The sequence below is a fragment of the Nomia melanderi genome, chromosome 5 (assembly GCF_051020985.1).
Source record: "Nomia melanderi isolate GNS246 chromosome 5, iyNomMela1, whole genome shotgun sequence".
NCBI classification, from domain to species: domain Eukaryota; kingdom Metazoa; phylum Arthropoda; class Insecta; order Hymenoptera; family Halictidae; genus Nomia; species Nomia melanderi.
In genome coordinates, this window is record NC_135003.1 from 6959396 (window position 1) to 6980536 (window position 21141).

Consider the following 21141-nt stretch of genomic DNA (forward strand, 5'->3'; position numbering starts at 1 on the left):
AAGGTGACCAGGAAACCTGGTCTGGCTGGAAGACATGTTGGGTATGACACCCGCGGAGGATCGTGTTCGGTCGCTGCGTGTAACGAGCTCGTTCCGATCTCGTCGACCCAGGGATTTAAAGCGACGAGAACTTTCGGGGGTGGAAAAAATGTTTCGACGGGAAGCGGTGAGGTTTTAGGGCTGCGTGATTGTTACAACAATTGTGAATTTTTATTAGTTTTTTGGATTGCAGGATTTATGGCGGAGATTTTGAAATTAATTTGGGAGATGTAGATTTTATTGAGTGGAAGATGTTTTTGGAGTTTTGAGGAGAAAATATAGGGAAAGGGTAAGTTTTGGGACAACTGGGGAGAAGATTATTGTTAGTAAAAATGATGAACTCTTTATTAGTTTTTTTTGTTTAATTGATTTAATAAATATGGATTGCTTGAACTTTCTTTGGATTCGAACATGTTGATGATTGTTTAATGATTATAATTTTAATGAATATTGTTTCATTGTTTAACTGCTATTCCTCTTTAAAATAAAATTGTTTGCTTGTTGCTATTCATTTTTATTAATTTAGTAAGTGGGATTCATAGAAGAGGATATATCAATTTGTATTCAATTCCCGCCGGGCCTCGGTGTTAATGTAATAATTAATTCTGACTATCGGGTTCAAATAACTATTATATTCTACAAGCGACTAACCAACCAACTTCCGCAAAGGAGGCTATGGTTGTTGACATCCCTGGAGGCACAGCTCGCGTGACATCGTTTGTAGTCCCTAAAGGCTCGCAAATAGTCTGGCTTCATCTTCAGCGAGTCTAGCATTTCTTCGACGATTATTCTAAATACATTATGATACATAAAGGAGCAGCACTATTTATCAGTAATATAAAATTCACTATTTGCGGTCCTTCTTGCAAGAACATTAACGAAAGGAATTTCCAACATAGTATAAAACTTTACTTTTTCTATTTCTAACTTCCTAAAATAAATTTCATTTTCTCAAACCTTCTCTACGAAAATCTCTGCACATGTGTTTACATAAATTTCTCCGGGATCCTGGAACAGAATTCTGCACGAATATTTCGACGGTCCGCTGTCGAATGTCACGATTCACGGTCCATTTGGCAGTTGGCGAAAAAATGTTCGCGCGAATTGAAGAATTAATGAAACCCCCGCTCCGTGGCGCGAAGCGAGCCGAGACTGACGAACGAGCGCGTGGCAGGGCGACGTTCGATCGCGGGAGTTTTCAAAAATACGACCGTTCGAGTGGAGAGGGAGAGGAACAACGGAGCTTCCGGAGGAAACTCGAACCGCGGCATCGTTTATGTCCCACCGCACGCGTATCACGCGATTAAACGCGAGTCCCCGCGTTCCAGTATTTATGACCCGGAATCGTCGACGAGCGGTTTTCAGCGCCGATAAAATATCCAGATTATGGGTGTATGAAAAAATGGAAAGACAAGTCGAGGGAAAGAGGGGGGTGAGAGAGAGAAAAGAAAGATAAGGAAAATAGAATAAAGTAAATTGGTGGATTAATAGATGGATAAATAGATAGATTTATAATTAGATAGATAGTTAAATAAGAATACCTATAGATAGATAGATATAGATAAATAGATCCATAAGACGATAGTTGTATAGCAAGATAGATTGGTTGATAGATAGTTCTATAGATAGTTAGAACTATAAATAAGTAAATCTATAAATAGATAGACTTATATACAGATAATTCTATAAATAGTTAATTCTATAGAAGGATAAATCTATCGATAGATAGAACTATAAATAAATAGGTCTATAGATAAATAATTCTATTGATAGATAGATCTATATATAAACAATTGGTAGATCAGTAGATAGATAAATAAAAATGTAAACCGATACATAAATAGGCAGACAGACAGAAACACAATTAAATCGATAAACAGATAAAAAGAAAAATGCACTAAAGGGTGGTAAGGGGGTGCATTCATATACACGCGTAACAAAATTGTTCCTGCCCGTAATTTTGTCACCGATTCTGAATCGAAGCCCATGAGTACGCGATCCGTCGGGATTGTCGTTCGACGGCTGCTAATTAAATTGTCAGGGAAGCTTCTTTCAGTGCGCAGAATTCCAATTTTACATTAATTGCGCGCATGAGCGTGTACCGTCGACATGGGTCGCTGCATTCGTGAAACGCGCATTTTGCACACGGTTATGTCTCCTCGCGTATGAATTCTCGCGACGAGACGCCTGGTCGATATTATAATAATAATCACATTTCATCTTCATTAATTCACAAGAAATTTTTAACAAAGGAAATTATCCTCATGCAGTCGAGAGGTGACCCTCTGTTACCGCTTGATTGGATATACGGAAATTATAAAGTCTTATATATAATTTTATATTTTATATAATTGATCTACATGTGAAACAGATCAAATAATATGTGAAAGCTTCACAGTTCATGTATGTTTTTTCATTAGCTTCGAAAGATGTCTATATTTCATCGAAAAATGTTGAGTATTTCTAGTGAAGATCTTTCGAGTGCGAAGGGTTGAGAGTAATAATCGTGTAAACTTTATTTGGTTGTATCTATACACATAACGTAAATTTTCCTTTTCTTCTCCCATGTTTTCAATTTATTGACGAAAGTCTTTAAATATTACTGAGGACGATAATTGAAGTACAATCAATCTGCTGAGGAAGAATTATTCCCGGTGTTGTCGTGGACAATAAGATCCTAGAAACACGCGTTTCCTATTCCGACAGGGACATTTATCGCGGTTTATTTATTGCATTACAGTGCCGGTAGCAAAGCGATCCAAATGAAATGAATCAAGGCGAGGCGGTGGGGTGGGAGTCCGCTGCTCGGCGGTCGACGAACAATCAATTTTCAATAAACCGACAGGCAAATGTATTTACAAACGATTACATGCATAAATCTTCGTTCGTTGCGAATTACGTCGCAGAACGAAGCGTTCCAGGTGCTCGCTGCCGTATCATTGTCCAAGAAAATTGGTTAAATTCCACATTTTCATTTACGAAATAAACCAAAATTAAATTAAATTAAAATAAACCAAAATTAAATGAACTTGAATTCAATTCAATTCAATTCAGTTATAACAACAAAAATATATCCATGTAGTTTTAGATACTTTTCACAGGCATGCATTTACAAAGAAAACAAACTAAATCGTATAAAAAGTATCGTTACAAATCATAATTCACAAAATGACACTATCAAAAAATAATCAACTCTCTTACCAGACATTCTCGAAAGGACTACGCTCAACAAGGTATCACCATTACGAACTCCACTACGGAAACAGATTGTCAGCAGCAAACGTATTAATAACCTCATCCACGAGACACTGCGTCACTCAGCCTCATGGAACAGTATCACTAGCAGTTACTCGTTCACCCTCCGAATATCGCGAAATCTTTTATTCATCGCGTTGGCCGTGGAAAAGAGCAGATTCGTCGAAAAACGGGTGGTGTGAGGTGAATGGAATCCGGTGAAACGGCATCCGTACGGTCCCTTTCTCTGCGAAGGGTTTAAGAGGGTCGCTGGCAGGGGTGAATCGGTAATTAACATTTATTAGGCGACCCATTGAGATCACGCGGCCCGCGTAATTCACCTTTGCTCGTCCGGCGCGTCGGATCGCGTTATTTATGCGGGAACACGCGATAACGTTCCCCGTGCTGACTAATTACCGGGCGAGGGTTCACGGTCGTTTTGCGACAATTTGGAACGGAAGCGGTTCAACGGACGTTAGTTTCACTGATGTCGAAATAACGTGTCGAAGACTGGAAACCATCGGCTTTTCATTCCCGCGCAATTATAACGGGTATTAAAACGGATGGCACGCGCGATAAACAATGGTCCCCGGGGGCCGAGAGCGTTTCACGAGCGCGCCACGCCGCTTCCTGCAGCCCGCGGATTCATCTCCCCCTTCCGTTCCGTCTATTTTCGCGTGTTTAGTCCGCACTCGCATTCACCCGATCCTCGGCCGCGTTTTCATTCGACCCGGCCTATTCAATCGCCGCGGAGAGAGTTAGAGCGGCCGAGAGAGACGGGCAGGTAGAGAGAGAGTATCGAGTGTCATTATACGATTACAACACCACGGCAGTTTTATATGACCACGGCCTATTTATCCGCTGGTTTCGCCCATTGGGATCGTGTTCCGCGTAGGCGAGAGCACCTCCGCTTTCGTTCCGGCCGTCTATTCACGCGACGCGGTTCCGGGATGCTCCGATTGATCGGTTGTTGCGCTGCGGGGATCGCGCGATTTTCTGGATTTTTTGTTCACAGGAATTTTTGGTTAACGATAGGTGAATGGGAGATTGTTTTATTTGGAATGTTCGTTTATTTCCGGTGATTTCGGTTGAACAGGGACTGTGTGGAGATGAGTGTTACGAGTGTGGGTATTGTTAACGTTAGTGATTTTAGTTGTCCTTTAACCTTTTAGGTAGGGTACGCCGCTATAGTGGCTTCCGCGGATGGCATCAATTATTACGGTACGCCACTATAGTGGCCTTCCGCCGAGACACTATATTGTTGTGGAACGCCACTATAGTTGCTTTCGTGGATCGCACCAATTCGGAAAATATATAAAATTATGATTTATTCATTTCGAACTCTATTCCCAAGTAATGTCGTAGTGGAAATCGTCACGAACGATTTTTGTGTGCCATCCGCAGCCAGATGCGCCGTCGCATGGGTACCCACTTGCGGACGAGCGCGCCGTACCTAAAAGGTTAATTCGCGTATTTTGGAGTGAATATTGTAAAAATGGAAATGTTGGAAAACATGTATTAGTACAATTTGATATAATATTGCCTCCTTACTTGCTTCGAAATGGGGACCACATAACGACATTCACTGAGACATGAACGATTTGAGTAGCAACCACTAATCGTCTCTAACTCATTTTAATAGCTATTTCCTCTCTACTGGTTTCCAAACGACGATCATCTATCGACGAAGCTTTATCGAAGCGGTCGCGCGATGCAATATGGAACAATGATAGTTAATTCTTCGTAATCCTTCCATTCGATGCAAAGTACCTGATCAAAGTGGAGGAGCGTATAAAGTGATTAGAAACGGTGACGGTCCATTGTCTCCCAGATCTCTCTGTCGAACGCGATCGGGACAATGGTGAACCAGGAAGCAGCGGGGCGAAGGAGAATCGCTGACGATGATTCAGACTCGTCTGCGGGGCCATTCGCGCGGACGATGGTCAATTAAATGCACGGCAAATGGACTACGGTTAGTGCCTCGTTAATCTAGACCGATCCTAATGGATCTTAAACGCGCTACGAAATGTCACATTGTGGCGATAGCGTGCGGGACCAGCTGTCGGGAACCTTACGAGCTTAATATTTGGACAGATCTCGTTAAAGTGATCGAAAGCGCCATTATTTGGAATGGGAGCGGCGTTCACAGCGGTGATTTAACGAATCCGGTTCCCCTTTGAAAGAAACTTCGAGTTCGCTGGCTACTTTCGTTTCAGACTCGTCGCTATTGAATTTGAGACGTTCAAGGAAGATTATGGTAATCTAAGTGATACAATATAGTGGCTGCCTTAGGATGTGGGATATGCGTTCTTGATTCGTGGCAATGTTAATTCTCAGAGACTGCCATCAAAGAGAACTACAATAATGCTATTATTATTGATCTGCAAGGAAGAATGCGAGACAATTGATATATTTGATAATAAAGTTAGTATAAAGGATTTAAAGAAATGAACCGTTCATTTTGGAAGTGATTTAAGTCCACTTGAAAACAATTAAAGAACTATTAAAGAATAGAAAGATTATGTAGAACAATAATTATTATAACGATTAGATTGATTTTTTGAAAAATGGACTTAATCCACTTTCAAAGTAAACGGCTCAAATGTGCAGAAAATTAGTATAAAATTTTACCCATGATAGCACGGAAAGGTTAATGGTAACTAAAAATGGCAACCCTGTGTCTCCCCTTCGTAATTAGACATCCTCCATCAAGGAAGCTCATAAATTGGTAATATACTTCCCGCTAATTTCTGACATCGGTTTCATTAAAATTTGAGATAATGGGGGTATGGATTTTCAATGAATATCCGGATAAGTCTTTAATAACTTTAGTTATTAATATATGTCGAAATGAAACATCTGTTCATACATTTGTAATAATTTCGATTAATGATAGAGTAAGGTTCCCTCGATGTGTTCGAAACGAAAATGAATTCGAAGTCTAAATAGAAATCGGACCTAAGAATGAATGTCTCGAGTGCGATATCTCTGTCGTGACTCGTAACGAGGCAGAAAGATGAGAAGACGCGCGAAATCTCGTGTCGAGGTCGAAAGGATCGCTGTCGATCTTGCCCACGGCTCATCCTCGACAAAGGAGAAATCGTGAGGTGCAAAAGTGCAGGCGTTGCGACATTCTATGACCGGACAGTCTGACACTTTCACCGCCGACAACGTAATACCACCTTGTCATTTGAATAGTCTTTTTCAAAAGTTAAAAACATGCGATCTTTACACGTTATTGCACTACACACAATTCAATATAATACATGAAACTTTATAACTTCATTACACTAAACCAAATAACGACTAATAATCATTTTGTATTTCATAACATTTCTATAATAACTCTTCAAAAATCACCTTATTAACACGCCAATAAAACATAAAAACAGTTGCAACAATAATTGCAAGAAGAAGACATGAGGAATGTGTCATTTTGACTCGTCTGGTAGTTTTAGTGTTAAAGACTTGGTAGATACACTCTTGAAGTGTCTATAGAGGAATCTCAAAAAGTCAATTGATCTGCTCAGTAGTTTTAGTGTTAAGAAATAAATCATAGGGCAGGGGGTTAAGGGTTGATTTCACGAGTAATGCGACGACAGCGCGCTCCTCGCAGATTAATTGCTCGCTGGCCGCGGCCGTTTGTATTGGTATTCCGGATCCGTAAATAATTTTGAGTCGCGTGGGCCGGTCGCTCGTTATCTCCGCGTATCGGCGCGCGTCTAATGAATTACGGTGGTGGCCGCAGCATTGCGTTGCTTCGTGATTCGGACGCCCGGAATTTTCAACGAGTCGCGGCGATCTGGCGCTCGAGGGAAATAATTTCGGCCAGATCGCGCTTTTATCGCCGTTCATCGACCGGACGAGTATTGGGAAATCGGAAGTGTAATTGCGGGGACCCAGGATACGGAAGAATGCGGTAACCGGAACGAACCGGTTGTTACGTAATTCCCTTATATTCCGCTGACGCCCGCGGATTCCCGTTCTGCCCGCCGCGCGTTCATGCGAATTCACGGTTTTGTATGAAATCCGGGGCGAGAGAGAAATATACTTTTAATTTTAAATTGGATTTCCGCGCCGTGCAATCGATGCTTTGAAGCGGTGCGTCGGTGGAATACGATTCTGAATTATTTTTGCATTGTGGGGGTTTCTGTGTGTTTTAGAAATTTTTCAAGAGGACAGATTTTTGTGTTGAGCAATTGTGTGTAGGATTTATGGTACGCGAACGTTTTGGGGATTAAATAAGATTGATAGCATTAATGAGTGAGAATTATGAATGGAAGTTTTTGGAAATGGTAGTAGTTTTGTTAGGTGTGATGAAATGAAGAGATTATAAATAGAGAATCGCAAGTTTCCTAAGAAAATAATTAGCTAGTAAATAGAAGTTAGTTCGAGATAAAGATTACGTAAAATTCCATGCTATTTTAGTCGCAGAAATTTCGAAATTAATGGGAAGCAGGCGCGACAAGGCTTTTAAAATTGTTCAAGAACCCGAGAAAAAGTTACATCAACGATTTCCACCGTAGGGAAAAGAGAAGAGGAGGGGATTTACCTCGCGGCAAACATTTCCAAATAAAAATCCATTAATTACAGCTGAAGCTGAAGCCCTGAAACTCTCCTAGCCTCGTCCCTCGCGGACTGTGACATTCGCGATGCGAATAAAAGGGAAAAGAAAACAGAAAATTCAACCAACTTACCGGAAACATTTCCCGGCATGGAATTCAAGGTGGATTTCCGCTGGAAAGTTTCCAGCGAAGCCAAAAACACGAGCGTATGGGTTTATATCGTTCTGTTTCGGTCGGTTATTCTGGTCGGCTGTGTATTTAACTCGGTTAATAAGTAATCAACGGATAGTATAATATACTTCCCTAAATTAATAATTGTTTTTTCGACGAACTGTATATAATTCCGTAACTCGTTAATTATCATGACAATTGCCTACATCTAGCTTTGTCAAATTACTTGAAAACAATTACAATGACATAATTAATTTTGAACACTGTAATATTGTAATAATTAACAATTCGTTCTAATACCATTTACTTCTACCGCAAACGAATTAGTTACATATTAAATACTTAAAACCTTAAGAATCAACGTATCAATCTAATATTTCCAGTGTTAATTATAATTTGACATTTATGAAATACATGTAAAATTATTTTCCAATATTTGAACATTAAAAAAAATATTCAACTGTTTAGAATTGATAAGTGAGCGAGCAGATACTTTTATGAAAAACCGTGAATACGGTTCGCTGGGTAGAGACGCGTCTAAAAGTTTCTAGATCGGCCTGGACTTGCATGGTTCATTACTAGACGACCAGGGGGTGAGAAAATGCAAGGGGGCGGGGATCGCTTTAATAAGTTGGAAACTCTACTTACGAATTGCGGGAACGAGGCCGGATTAGTCGGCCAGCCGCACCGATTTCTCCCGTCGAAATTTCTTCCGGGGAAATCCCCGCGATCTTCACCGGGAGATTCCACCCACCCCCCGCCCCACGATCGGAAAAACTCGCGAGAACTCCGAACTTTGCCGATCAAGACGGACCGACCCCTTGTGTTACTTTCTTCTCGCTTGTTGCCCGACTTCACAGTCTTTTAAAGAAGCTTCCGTTCGAAATGGCGAACGTGAGAGCTAAGGAATTTGCTATTGAGAGGGACCAATGATAAAATTAATAGAAAGAAAATGAATTCATTATAAAAGTGGTATCTCCGATGGTTTAGGTTTATCACTTTGAATTGCCTTATTAAGTGTCAATGAAGGAAATGGTTTCAAATGACATAATTGAAATTTCTGCTTTTATTGTTTATAAGAATATAGCGTTATAATTATTGGAGAATTTAGTATTGGTATGTTTGATTTGTAGAAATTATTAGCGTATTTTTAAGAATGTTTAAAATGAGTAGATCGAAGATTTCAGTAGGGTTAAGTTGAGATCAGTGGACCAATGGAAAGTACTTTCAGTAAAAGGAATAAAGAATTGAAGATAAAAATAAGAGGGAAACAACCGAAACTTTTTTCTTCATCTTTAATAGTTTCATTAGCATCTCAGGACATGAGTAAAAATACTTAGAGTTCCACCAACTTGGAGTTAGCGGGAGATTGCCTCTGTGTGCGTTATCGCGATCGGTTTATTTAAATTATAACGATTTCAACAATCACGTAATAACGGGAGCGTGTAAGGGCTCGCTGTCAGCTAAAAGTATCACTGGCTCGTTATGTGAATTCATTGGCAACACGTGATTATTTGTAATTGAAATTCTAACGAATTTCGACTTAAACACACCTGCCTCATTGTCTTTTAATTAATATCGTTTGTTTATGCGCTTTGAACTACCATGAAACCTTTGTGTTTTTCCTTCAGTGTATAGGTTGTTTAATGAATCGCAATTTTAATTGGCAAAACTAGATAAATAACTTATTATCTACATTAGAAAGTAATATATTCTACTATATTGCATACTGATACCTCAAACTGAATTTTTTTATTATCCTCTCAAACCCTGCTGCAGCCTTTTACTTTACCTGCACATTAAAAATGCAATGTTAAATCGAATTAAAAAATGTCTTCGAAAAATGAATAATTTTATTAAAAATAATGAAGAACGCAACAGGATTGAAAGAGTGGTCGTCACATTAATAATCCCATATTAGCATAATGACTCAATAATCACGATTTACCAGGTTCCAGTTAGATATAACAAATTCTTTTGATTCTCCGTGATTTCCAGAGGCTTTGCTTAGAAAGTCTACGTGTCGATCCTCTCGATACTTCGATTCCGTCTATCCAGTTTCTTCGATGGCGTGCCCCTCGCCACGTTACGTATTAAACGAGTCCCGTTAACGACGAACGTAAACAGAAACATGCGGAGAGAGCTCGCCAGATAGAAATAGAAGAAAACCAAGCTGGAAGGAACGACGTGAAGAATTTAAGCAAACAAAAAGTAACGCCGCGCTTTCGAGCAACTTTTAATCTTTCCCGCGCTTCAATTTTTCCTACACACATACATACACACGCGCGCGTTCTCTCTCTCTCTCTCTCTCTCTCTCTCTCTCTCTCTTTATAACTTTTGCTTCACACGAAATAAGAAACTCGAGAAATATCTGTGCTCGCCGATAGCTTTGCAAATGTTAGAAAACAAAATTCGCACGTAGCAGTTGGATTAAAACATCTCGATCACCTTCGTTACCTCTGATTTTATTTAATTACCTCGATTCCTTACCATTATTGTTTTCATTTTTTAAATGTACTTTTTATCAGGTCTGCGGGAGATATATCGTCGCGACGATCATGAGAGAAACAACGTTTCGATGAGCACAGTCGCGAAACGAATTGTATGGCAACGGGTTGTAGCCTCAAAGACAGAGAATTGCGATTCATCCCTATACTAACATCCCCTTATTAAATAAGCAATTACGACCAAGTAGCTTTCGACCCTGTACACCACTAAACTGAACACGTGTATCGCACACAGTCACTTGTAGTCCAAATCATTAATTTCCCTTCAACGGACTCCGGGTTTATTTTGACTCTGGACACTCTATCAATTCACTGCATCAATACTAGCAACTCACTGCAGTAATACAAAAGGATTAGCTTATAAAACTTAACGATAGCAATAAATAATAAATAGACAAGCGATGGAAGTTAAAAAAACATACAAGCACGGGGACAAGAAGGTCAATGTTCTATACTGGAATGCGAAACAATGAAACGAATTCGAGCACGAATTCTCATTCAGAGTCTGAATGGACCCGGAGTCCGTCGTTCGATGGTCAACACGCGCGAAAAACGGTGGGTATAACGTGAAGGAGCATTGTTCCTCGATGTCTTCTTTCTTGCATCTACGCGACAGCGACGGCGCCTTTGTCCTGCGTGTTGAGTAGCATCATTGCTAACTCGTCCTGCAGACTCCTGGGAATGTCGAGCAAGAAAGCTTGCCAGTCGTAGGTTAACCGCCTCCTGATCACCCTGAGCGCCAGCTCGCACAACGTGTACATCGGCAATGTGATGCGCACGTGAGTCCTCTCGCACCTCTGCGGCAGCTGGCACGGCTCCGGGAAGAACACGTCCTTCTGGTTCACTGTGTACCTGCGAAAACGCGTTCCCTGTTCCATCCTATCGTCGATCCACAAAGTGAACTCGATCACTGCGTTAACTAGTCTTAAGTTGGAGAAAGTGGCGGAACTTTTGCCTAAAATCAGAGCTGGCGAAGGTTAGTGAACAAGTAGACCCTTCGAGATCAGTTTAGAGACTGGAGGATATGCAGGTAGAAAAGAATGTTGGTATCTTCAAGGTTACTTGAAGATCAACGACGTTTTCTTGATAATATACTTTTAATCTTATAAGTTGGAGAGGATACTAAAAGAAATATAAATTAGTTTTTCTGTCATACAAGTTCCAGTTTCGAGAAGAGTTAAATCCTGAAGGATTTCCATGAGAAACAAGACAAGGAACCTTATCCAATGAAACCATCAGAGAATCATACCCAGAACTCCCTACAAGCTTGTCAAGATCCTCAAATCGATAGTCACACAAGAACCAATAACAATTCACCGAAGAACCTCTCCAGACCTCGACCAATCAAATCAATCGAATCACAGATTCCAAGAGAGCAAACTTCAGGGAGCAATCCTCAGTCTACGGGATTAACAGCCAGCCCGAAGATAAGCATCAGCAAAGTCCCACCTCTTTCTCCGCGCGTCTCTATCGCCGAATCAAACTAGCCGACACGGGTCGTCGCAGAAAAGTCGGCGCCATGAATAAGAGAAAGCACCTGGTCCCCGATCGACGAACTTCGATCCCGAAATACCATCTAATCGAAGTAGCACCGACTTCTTCCGAGAGAAGCGTCCTCTTCTCGTCGTCGAAAGATTCGAGCGAGAGCGGAGAATGGTAGCTCAAAGTCGGAACGTCTCGACGATCGAGAGAAATGAAAGGGATCAAGCGACGGGTACATCGGATCCTACCTGTCATTCGTTTCCTCGTCAATGAAGATCCACGGATGGGTGACGAACGTGTCGATATCCAAGGAATCGTCTGGGGACAGCACACCGTACCTGACCGCCTGCCCCTGGTAATCGATCCAATACAACACGACGCTGTGCTGCGTTTTGTTGATGAACTTAACGAAGGACCTGTGATCGTTGTTAATCGAACGAAGGAGCATCTGATCCTGCTGCTGCTGCTGCTGCTGCTGCTGCAGATGCTGTTGCGGATGCGGCTGCCGATGTTGGGGATGGATATGATGATAGTGATGATGATGAGGATGATGATTCTCGCCCATCTCTAGCGCCGCCTAATCCGCCACCGACGACCCTCCGACAATCGCTTAAACACCGTTGCTCGAAACACTTGTCACTGATTTCCCGAGTCACTCTGCTCCAAGTTAGACCTTGGTTCTAGGGTTTCGCGACTAACTGAAAACAAAAAAGCAACCAGGGACCTGGATTAGCCCCTCAAACCAGTAATTTTGTATATATTGCGAGATCTAGTTATAATTAATTTGTGGGGATTAAGTGACTTTTCATTTATTTGAGATTGTGTGAATTGAACTTGTCTGGATGATTTTGAATTGTGAGTAAATTCAAGGATAATTATATTTGGTTAAGATAAGACGAAAATGTTAAAAGGTTTGAGGGGTTAATCGGGCAGATAGAAGACTCCGGCTTGGTCTTGTTCCGACGATTTCTTTTTTTGAATTCGAACACCTCTTTCCACATTTTTCTAGCCTAATATTTGAGTTCATTCAGGCAAGTGGTTTTTATTGCTAGCGAGGATTTGTTGAAAAATTGACTGTGAATCACTAGTAAATGTTGGTACGATTACACTAGGATCAACGATACTTAGGAAATACTTGGTAAAAGGATTTTTGCAGCGATAAAATTTTAATGATTGAAATATTGTAGAACTGTTCAATTAAGAACCAACTAGATTGAAGGTTAAATTCTTTTTGTCTATAACAAAGATAACTCAATTGATACTGTTAAGGTTGGGTTCCATATATACAGCCATTCTCTAACGAAAATTCCGCACTAGAAGCACTCAAACATTCTTATTCGAAAATTTGACGCAGCGCAACAGCGGAGCAACAGTGCTCCAAGTCGCTGAAAACCGAGAAGTTCCAGGAACCTCTCGAGCTTCTAGTTATTTGAAGAACGTGAGCCCAGAAGATACATGAAATTCTAAGAAAAATTCCGATAGAACCTAGCGGAAGACATAACTGGTTTAACGCTGGAAAAAAGGAGGAACGGACGTTAAACAATTTCGAGGAGGCAAAAAATTCCTGCGAAATGATAGCGCGGGGAGCGACGGGAATGCAGAAGTTCTAGAACCGCCCGAACTTTCACAGATATTTCGAGAAGGCAGCTCCGGAAGGTACGAAATCCCCATGAAGTGCTTCGAAAAGTGACTTTTGCGGAGCGAAGGATAGAATCGTCTGTGATCTAGAAACGAAGAGTTCAAGAACCGGACCCGTCGCGCTGATAATTCATTTAAACAATACCTGGCATTAACTCTGACGCGCAGGCAGACGTTCGCCTAGCCGAAAGGGGATCAATAACGGGTAGTAATCAAATAGCTGTACATTTCCCGACGGTCTCGTTCGTCAACGGAGGAAATGTCGCGAGAAATGGATACGGATCCGCATCGGTCCGCTATAAATACACGGCGCCGCTCAGCCAACAATCCTCCCTGACGTTCGTTCATTTATATTGTTTAATAATTTTCGAGCGAGCCGGCATTGAGTGACAAGCTTAAGCGTCGTTCCGCGTACCTCCTTCTTCCTTTCGGCGCAGCTTAAAGTCGACGCGCGGCGGAACTAGAATTTCTGTGTGGAGTTAATGAACTGCGATTCATTGGAGATCAAAGTTAGTATTCCATACAATTACGGGAACTTTGTTAAACAAAATAACTTCATGACTGATCTCTCTTATTAGAGAAATCTAAGTTTATACAAATGCATGCTTTATCTTTTTGAAAGCAGGTCACTGAAGGTATTTTTTAATATGATAATTAAACAGACATATAGATAGCGTTACAGATTCTAATACATTAATATTAATATTTAATATATTCCATAACATATTATATTATAAATAGAATTAAAATCTTCCGTGTTATTACTATGGAGAAAAAATTATTGATCGCAGCCACATTGGTATGAAACAGGTTCGAATATTTCCGAACCATCCCGTTCGCAAGAAAATCACTGTCAACGCGCGCAAGATTGGCGGCGAACTATACTCGGGCAGGGCAAACAGCCGAATACCGAAATTTCGCCGCGGATATCCTGGCCTCGACCCTCCCCACATTGTGTAAAATCGTTCCCGGTCCGTCCACACGGGCCAGAGAATGTTCCCCGGCACTCTCATCGGCTTATAAAACTGCGAAACAATGGCGGAGAACGCCGAAACTCCATTACGGCTTTTCCCCGGAAAAGTGGAAGCCCGGAAAAAGGGCACCGGTCTCCGTCGACCACCAGATTTTTGTTTGATAATACGGGCGTACGCCGCTGATCGATTTTCCGCCTGTGCACACCGTTCTCCTGCTCCGTTTAGCGGGAAAAATTAAATTGAAAAACTCGCGGCCAGCCCCCCGCATCGCCTCCTTTCGCCAATCTCCCTTCATTTTTCTTTATACCGCTCGGCTCTATTAATTTGCGGTTCGCTCGAGAAACATTTTCTTTCTGGGCAACTTGAACGGCGTTCTCCATATTTCCTATAATAGAAGCCGGCCCGCTGTTTCGTATAAGACGTTATATTAAAGAAGTTGCACTTTTTCTTTATAATAGACTACGAGGACGTTGTTGCGTGGCGTCGATGAAGATGCTGCCGGAAATAGGACGAAAAAAAAATTGAGACGACGAGTGAGATAACGCGGTCACGACCGATGACGCCACAGTAACGTCGTGGGAATATTCACTTGTAATAGTTGACTAGGCTGCATTGAAAGTGGAAAATTCTAAAATGACAAGAACAATATCTAAATTGAACAATGATTTGTGATTGAACCAAAAAATAGAGATATAGGTCAACGGTAAAATGTATAAGTTTAAAGCTAAGGAAGTACTGCTGGAGTTTTTGGAAGGATCTATTTTATTCGTGGCCGCTGTGGCTATCTGTAAAAACCATAAATCGAACAAACCAAAAATCCTACCACAAAAATTTTAAATCCATAGTTCTAACCTAATAGCAAATACTGTATCATCGATAGGAATAGCAAAACTGAATATTGCGAAGCAATTCCATAAAAATTCCAGTGACGTCTTCATTAAAGTCTGCTCATTCGACTTAATTAAACGCGCCATTTTCGCGTACAAAACGACTCCAACGCTATCGTTGCACCGTGAACGCGATAAAAGAACGCTGTGATTGGCTCAGGAATTACACGGCAGACTTTATGTACGGCCGTATTCATTAAAAGTTTTTCAAGCGTCGTCTATCGATAACAGTGGGACGCGCGGCGTGGCCTCGAATTAGCGATGACAAGGGAAGCAAGATTTATGCCCGAGCGGCGCGGCCGGCTTGCAATAAGAAGTTATTCCGTATATCTTCCGCGATTTATTCGCGACGCGAGCCTTTTCCACGCGGGATTCGAACTTTCCCGGCCGAAGTTTTTCCCCGGTCGCACTCGAACACGAAGATTAGTAGCGGCGCACGGATTATGACACGAGCAAACGGTCTCTCGACCGCTTTCGTTAAAACTTGCCACCCCGGATTTTTTAATTGACAATGCGACGAACGTCTCTAGACATACTCTGCTGCTGGAAAGTTTCAAACGGTTTATTTCACGTGGATTTTTATTTTTTTATTGAAAAATTTTCGAGAATCAAGGCAAATAAATGTATATTAAAACTTCTCGGATTTTTTAATTGACAATGCGACAAAAGTTTCTAAATATACTGTTAGAAGGTTTCAAATTGTTCATATCACGTAAATTTTTTCTAATTGAAAAATGTTCGTAAATTTATTTACGTTAAATGTATGTTAAAACTTGCTAGCCGGGACTTTTTAATTGACAATGCGACGGATGGTTCTAAATATACTGCCGGAAAGTTTCAAATAGATTATTTTAGGTTAATTTTTGTTTTTAATGAAAAATATTCGAACATCTATGCATGCGGCGATGTAATAATGTTACATAGGCATTATATAAAAGATTATATAGAAATATGAATGGATCCCGACAATTAATTTATATTTATTCAAATTTACGTCTGCGGATTATTTTACACCACTCCCGACGAGATAAATTAAATTTTTTTAATGAAAATTTTTTCATGGAAATGTAATTAGTACACCGCGGATCTCCATGCAAATTTATATTTTTCAGGTTGCTGCGGAGAAATGAACACTGAAGAGGAATACAGTGTTCTTTTTACTGACATTTTTAAGATAGAAATGAAAAGAAAGACTGCTAATATAAATAAATATTACCAGTCATTTACGATGAAACACTAATAGAAAGCAGTCAATTACTTTGTTTTTTTACATTCCGTTGCATAACTTTAGCACCACCTATATTTTTAAGCGTTTCAAATCTTTGATTGAGAATGTATAAAAATCATTTACTCGAATTTAAAGAAAATAGGAAACAACATGTTTCAGGAAAATCTTATTGAAGTGTCGAATAAATGAAACGAGATATATTAAAAAATGTGACCCTTTATTGCTGCATAACTATAGCACCATAATAAGAATTAGATTAATCATAACTTAAATTAATTATTACTGAAAACCTATTGTTCTGTATTAACTGAAAAATCCGATTCGGCAATAATTGAATGTTTTAACTTCAAAACGTCTTGGTACTGACGATTTTCGACATAAACATATCTCACGATAATAGTTCAAATATTTTCTATTAGATTCTGGCCCGAAGAACATGCTGGCCATTTAATAATACCAATATTAACTTAAAGTGAAATTACTTCTTTGACGCTATACTTTCGCAACAGTTGAAAATCACGTTATCGATAATACTGCTCCATCCATAGCAGCAAATTCAATAGGACTTTCCCGAAATCTATTACACATTGCACTCTTCAAACTCAGCTTAATGATTTTCACTCATTCTTAATCAAAGATCCAAACCACTTAAAAATATAGGTGGCGCTAAAGTCGCACAGCGCAGTGTATTCACGTTCAGAAACGTCGTTTCACTTTTCACCGACGAAAAAATTGTAAATGGAAGTAATTTCAAGGATAAAAAAATGATTATTCTCTCGTGGAACATTCATCTTCCGTGGCAGTTAGTTATTCGTCGACTGGCGGGAGCGTTAAAAAATTAATCGAATCGACTAGTTCGGCGGGGAACGGTCAGCGGCGACCGGAAATTCCGGTAACGAGCGGAATCGCCATACCGGGGAGAATATATCCGCGGGTGGGAAGTTCTCGTGCTTGTTTTACGAAAAATTCGTCGGTCGCCACGAAAAATGGCGGCACTATTCGCGGCTGAATTTGAATATGGCCCCGGTATATCATCGGACTGTGATATCTCCGCGAGTTCCTTTACCCTATCCTGATAAATGCCCGGGAATAAACGCATTCACCGAAAAAGATAAATATTGCGACACCGTCGGACGATTTTTAAGAAACTTCATCCTTGGTCTTCGGCCGGACGAAGTTCCCTTCGAGAGGAAGTTTCCCTCTACATCAATTTCGATACGTCGGTTCCTTAAGCTTCGCGTTTGCTTTATTTCATTTACGCGCTTCCGTAAGTTATTGTTTATTTATCATCGATCGAGCTCGCTTGTTTCGTTCCAAATCCACCGGGAAATACGGCGAACAGAGCGAAGCTATTGTAGAAAAATAAAAATGTACGGGCAAAAGATATCGCGGTGAAATTCAGTATAGTTATCATTTTATGTGCGAGAGAAGGATTGGATTTTATTACAGATTTATTTCGGTTTAGTGGAATTCTGAAAATTTTAAATTCAGTATTTAAAAATCAGAATTAAAAAGGAACGAATTTTGGATTTAAGATTTAAAATTATGAATTTTAAATTATGAGTTTTACATTTCAGATTTTAAGAGGCGAATTTTACATTTAAGATTAAAAATTTTAAGTTTTTAATATTAAATCCAACTTTTTGAAATGTAAATATGTTGCAGATTCTAGAATTTCTCGATGCGGGTAACGCAAGTTTAATGTGTTTCTTTTTCGAAATTAACGAGACGTGAAATTAGGGAGGTGAAATTCGGATAATCGTTCCATTGGCAATAATTTTCTAAGCGTAATCTGACGGAAACTCCAGAGATGAGAGTTTCGCGCGGATTTAGATTTCCCTCGTATATGGAGCTGACGTGCGGTATTATAATTTAGATAATCGAGAAGCAAAGTCATGCACATGACAAGAATACAGTTGGAAAGGTCGATTCAAACACACCACGCCGTGAACAACCATCGCTAATTCGCGTTATTGACAAAGGAACCGAATTTTATTCATTTATTCATTTAAGTTTCGTTTCGTCGACTGAAATACAATTATAAGATTAAGTACAGTTTAAGCTTTAATCAACACAACTACGAAATTCATAAAAGATATCAGCAACTTTTGGATTCAAAAATATTAGTTTAAAGTTGATTTATTATGTTAAAAATTCGACTACATCCCAAATAAAATAAAAAAACGTGATTCGTTATTCCACAACTTGATATCATACATTTTTTACATATTTGAAAAAGCTCCAGTGTATCCTTGCAATAAACAGAAAGGGTGAGCCATGCACAGATATGTCCAGGTTTATTCAATATCTAGTGCACCGTACCGACATTCATATTAAATTTCCAGCAAAATCAACTTTCAAATGAAAAAACTTTTTCCTCGGATCGCGTCGGTATTACGGATAACATAATTAAATTCGATATTATTACTGCTTCAATGTCAATAAACTATGAATTATTAAATCAGAGAAAGAATACTTCGATATAACATGAACCTTTGAAATTAAAGAAAAGAACGTTATTTTGCATAAAAATCCACGGGTTATTTACAAACACGAGTGTAGATCTCTTTATTACAAACACAAAAAGTTTCTATCGCATAAAGGATCGTTCGCATAAGAAGTATTAGCTTCTACTAGGGATTTTGTAAGTAGATAATGAACTGCTTCCTAAATTCTATAGTAAACGCTTATAATTCGTATGCGTAACACTTGGTATTAACTAGTAACATCAAATAATTACTATTTACATTTCAAGTACACCATTCACTTGTCTTAAGATTTTCTAGTATTTACTAACACAACATTCTGGTACTAGTAAAAGAATAAATGTCTTATGGATAAGATATCTAGCATTATCTTATACTTAACACGTTCAGTGGCAAACTACAAATGATACATATGATACACACATACTACATATGATACACGTACTACATATAATACACGTAAATGTTTATAAGAACATTTCAAATAGAATTTAACAAACATAGATACCACTCAATTCTTTGGAATTCAAATGAAATATTAACCTTCTGTTATCAATTATTATATTCTAAGGCAAACGTAGACGTAAAATATGCACAGAATTTTTATCTTTTTTCAACAAATTATTGCTGACAAAGTTGTTGTATCGATCACAATTGAAAAGTAAATCATAGGGCAAGGGGTAGGGGACACATGATCACGGATAGCGGTATACATTACAAAGCAGCGAAATCATAAAGAAACCATACCAAGGAATATATAAAAATGATCAAAAACTTGAATATAACTTAACATGATATTAAAAAAATCAATACAGTTCATAAGCAAAATATAACCGAAATTTCCGATGGCACAGAACGTATTAATCATTTGTTTTTTCTGCGCATACACCTCAATATTTTCAGAAGTGATTGTCATATAACATAAACAGAATCAAAGTCAAAAGAACCGTGTCCGATGAAATCGATAGCGTTTCCAGTTAACAGTAGCCGATAGAAACGGCGGTTCCGAGTTTCCCGTGGCAGTGAAATAATTACAACGAAGCTTAGCGAGCCGTAGCCAAGCCGACGTTGTAATTTCCCCGACAATTTGCAAGCAACTCCGCGCGAAATGGCCGTCAGCAGTAAAGGAACGATCGGCCCTCGAATTGGAAATAACGAGACGGCCGACTCGTCCAACTCGGACGAGCAATCCTTACCAACGCGTTCGCCGGAAGTTCGCCGAGTGGACGCGGCTAAGAATACACCAGTTACGAGAGTCAGCTCGACAGAAGTTAAAGAAAGTTCGGTGAAAGTCCAAGCAAAAAGTTCTATCGTTTAAATATACGATTTATCTTTGAAATTGCGAAGATTTACACGCTATTCTACCTCATTTTCTTATTAGGAGACGCGATTTGAGGTTTATGAACGTTGAAGAGAACGAATATTGGATTGATTTGAATAAAGAGGACCGAAGAGAGAAATTAATTTCTCGTATTCGTTTTGAAAGATAGGTGAATAATTAGTTTCCATGCTAATTTCGAAAAGAAAGGGATGAATCGACGGAAAACAAAATATGAATTCATTACTGAAATGTTTGTGTTTCAACAGCAATGATCAAGAGAAGGTGATTAATTATTTCAAACTAGAAAATTACAAAAGAGACTTTTAATGTATTAATGGAATGATAATGTCAAAGAATTCTACATATTTAAATCTACAAAAATCGACATTTAAATATAAGAAAATTGAGCTTATAAAATATTTAATAATTTTCTGATTCCACATTCTTCTTTATTCAAGATTCAACGTTCCTAGTATAGATTAATCACGTTTCCCTACATTCTCGGTGCACGTCAAGATCAGACTCATCCTTCCAAGAGAGAATAATAACCCGTTTTTTACTCAACTTATGTAAAACATCGTTAATAAATCGGTGGCGAGTAAAAAGTTC

The 21141-nt window shown here is 39.4% G+C and overlaps 2 protein-coding genes across 8 annotated transcripts in view; both read right to left on the reverse strand.

Moving 5' to 3' along the window:
• PH4alphaEFB (prolyl 4-hydroxylase subunit alpha-1) overlaps nucleotides 1-21141 on the reverse strand; it is a 346708-nt gene that overhangs the window by 239184 nt on the left and 86383 nt on the right. The window lies entirely within an intron of this gene.
• LOC143174551 (von Hippel-Lindau tumor suppressor homolog) overlaps nucleotides 9304-21141 on the reverse strand; it is a 98225-nt gene continuing 86387 nt past the window's right edge. For both annotated transcript variants that reach the window (XM_076367924.1, XM_076367923.1), the window contains exons 2-3: nucleotides 12247-12696; nucleotides 9304-11368 (exon numbers count right to left, since the gene is read on the reverse strand). In XM_076367924.1, the coding sequence (XP_076224039.1) occupies nucleotides 11122-11368; nucleotides 12247-12563 (564 nt within the window). In that variant the 5' untranslated portion in view covers nucleotides 12564-12696 and the 3' untranslated portion in view covers nucleotides 9304-11121. The remainder of the gene's footprint in view (nucleotides 11369-12246; nucleotides 12697-21141) is intronic.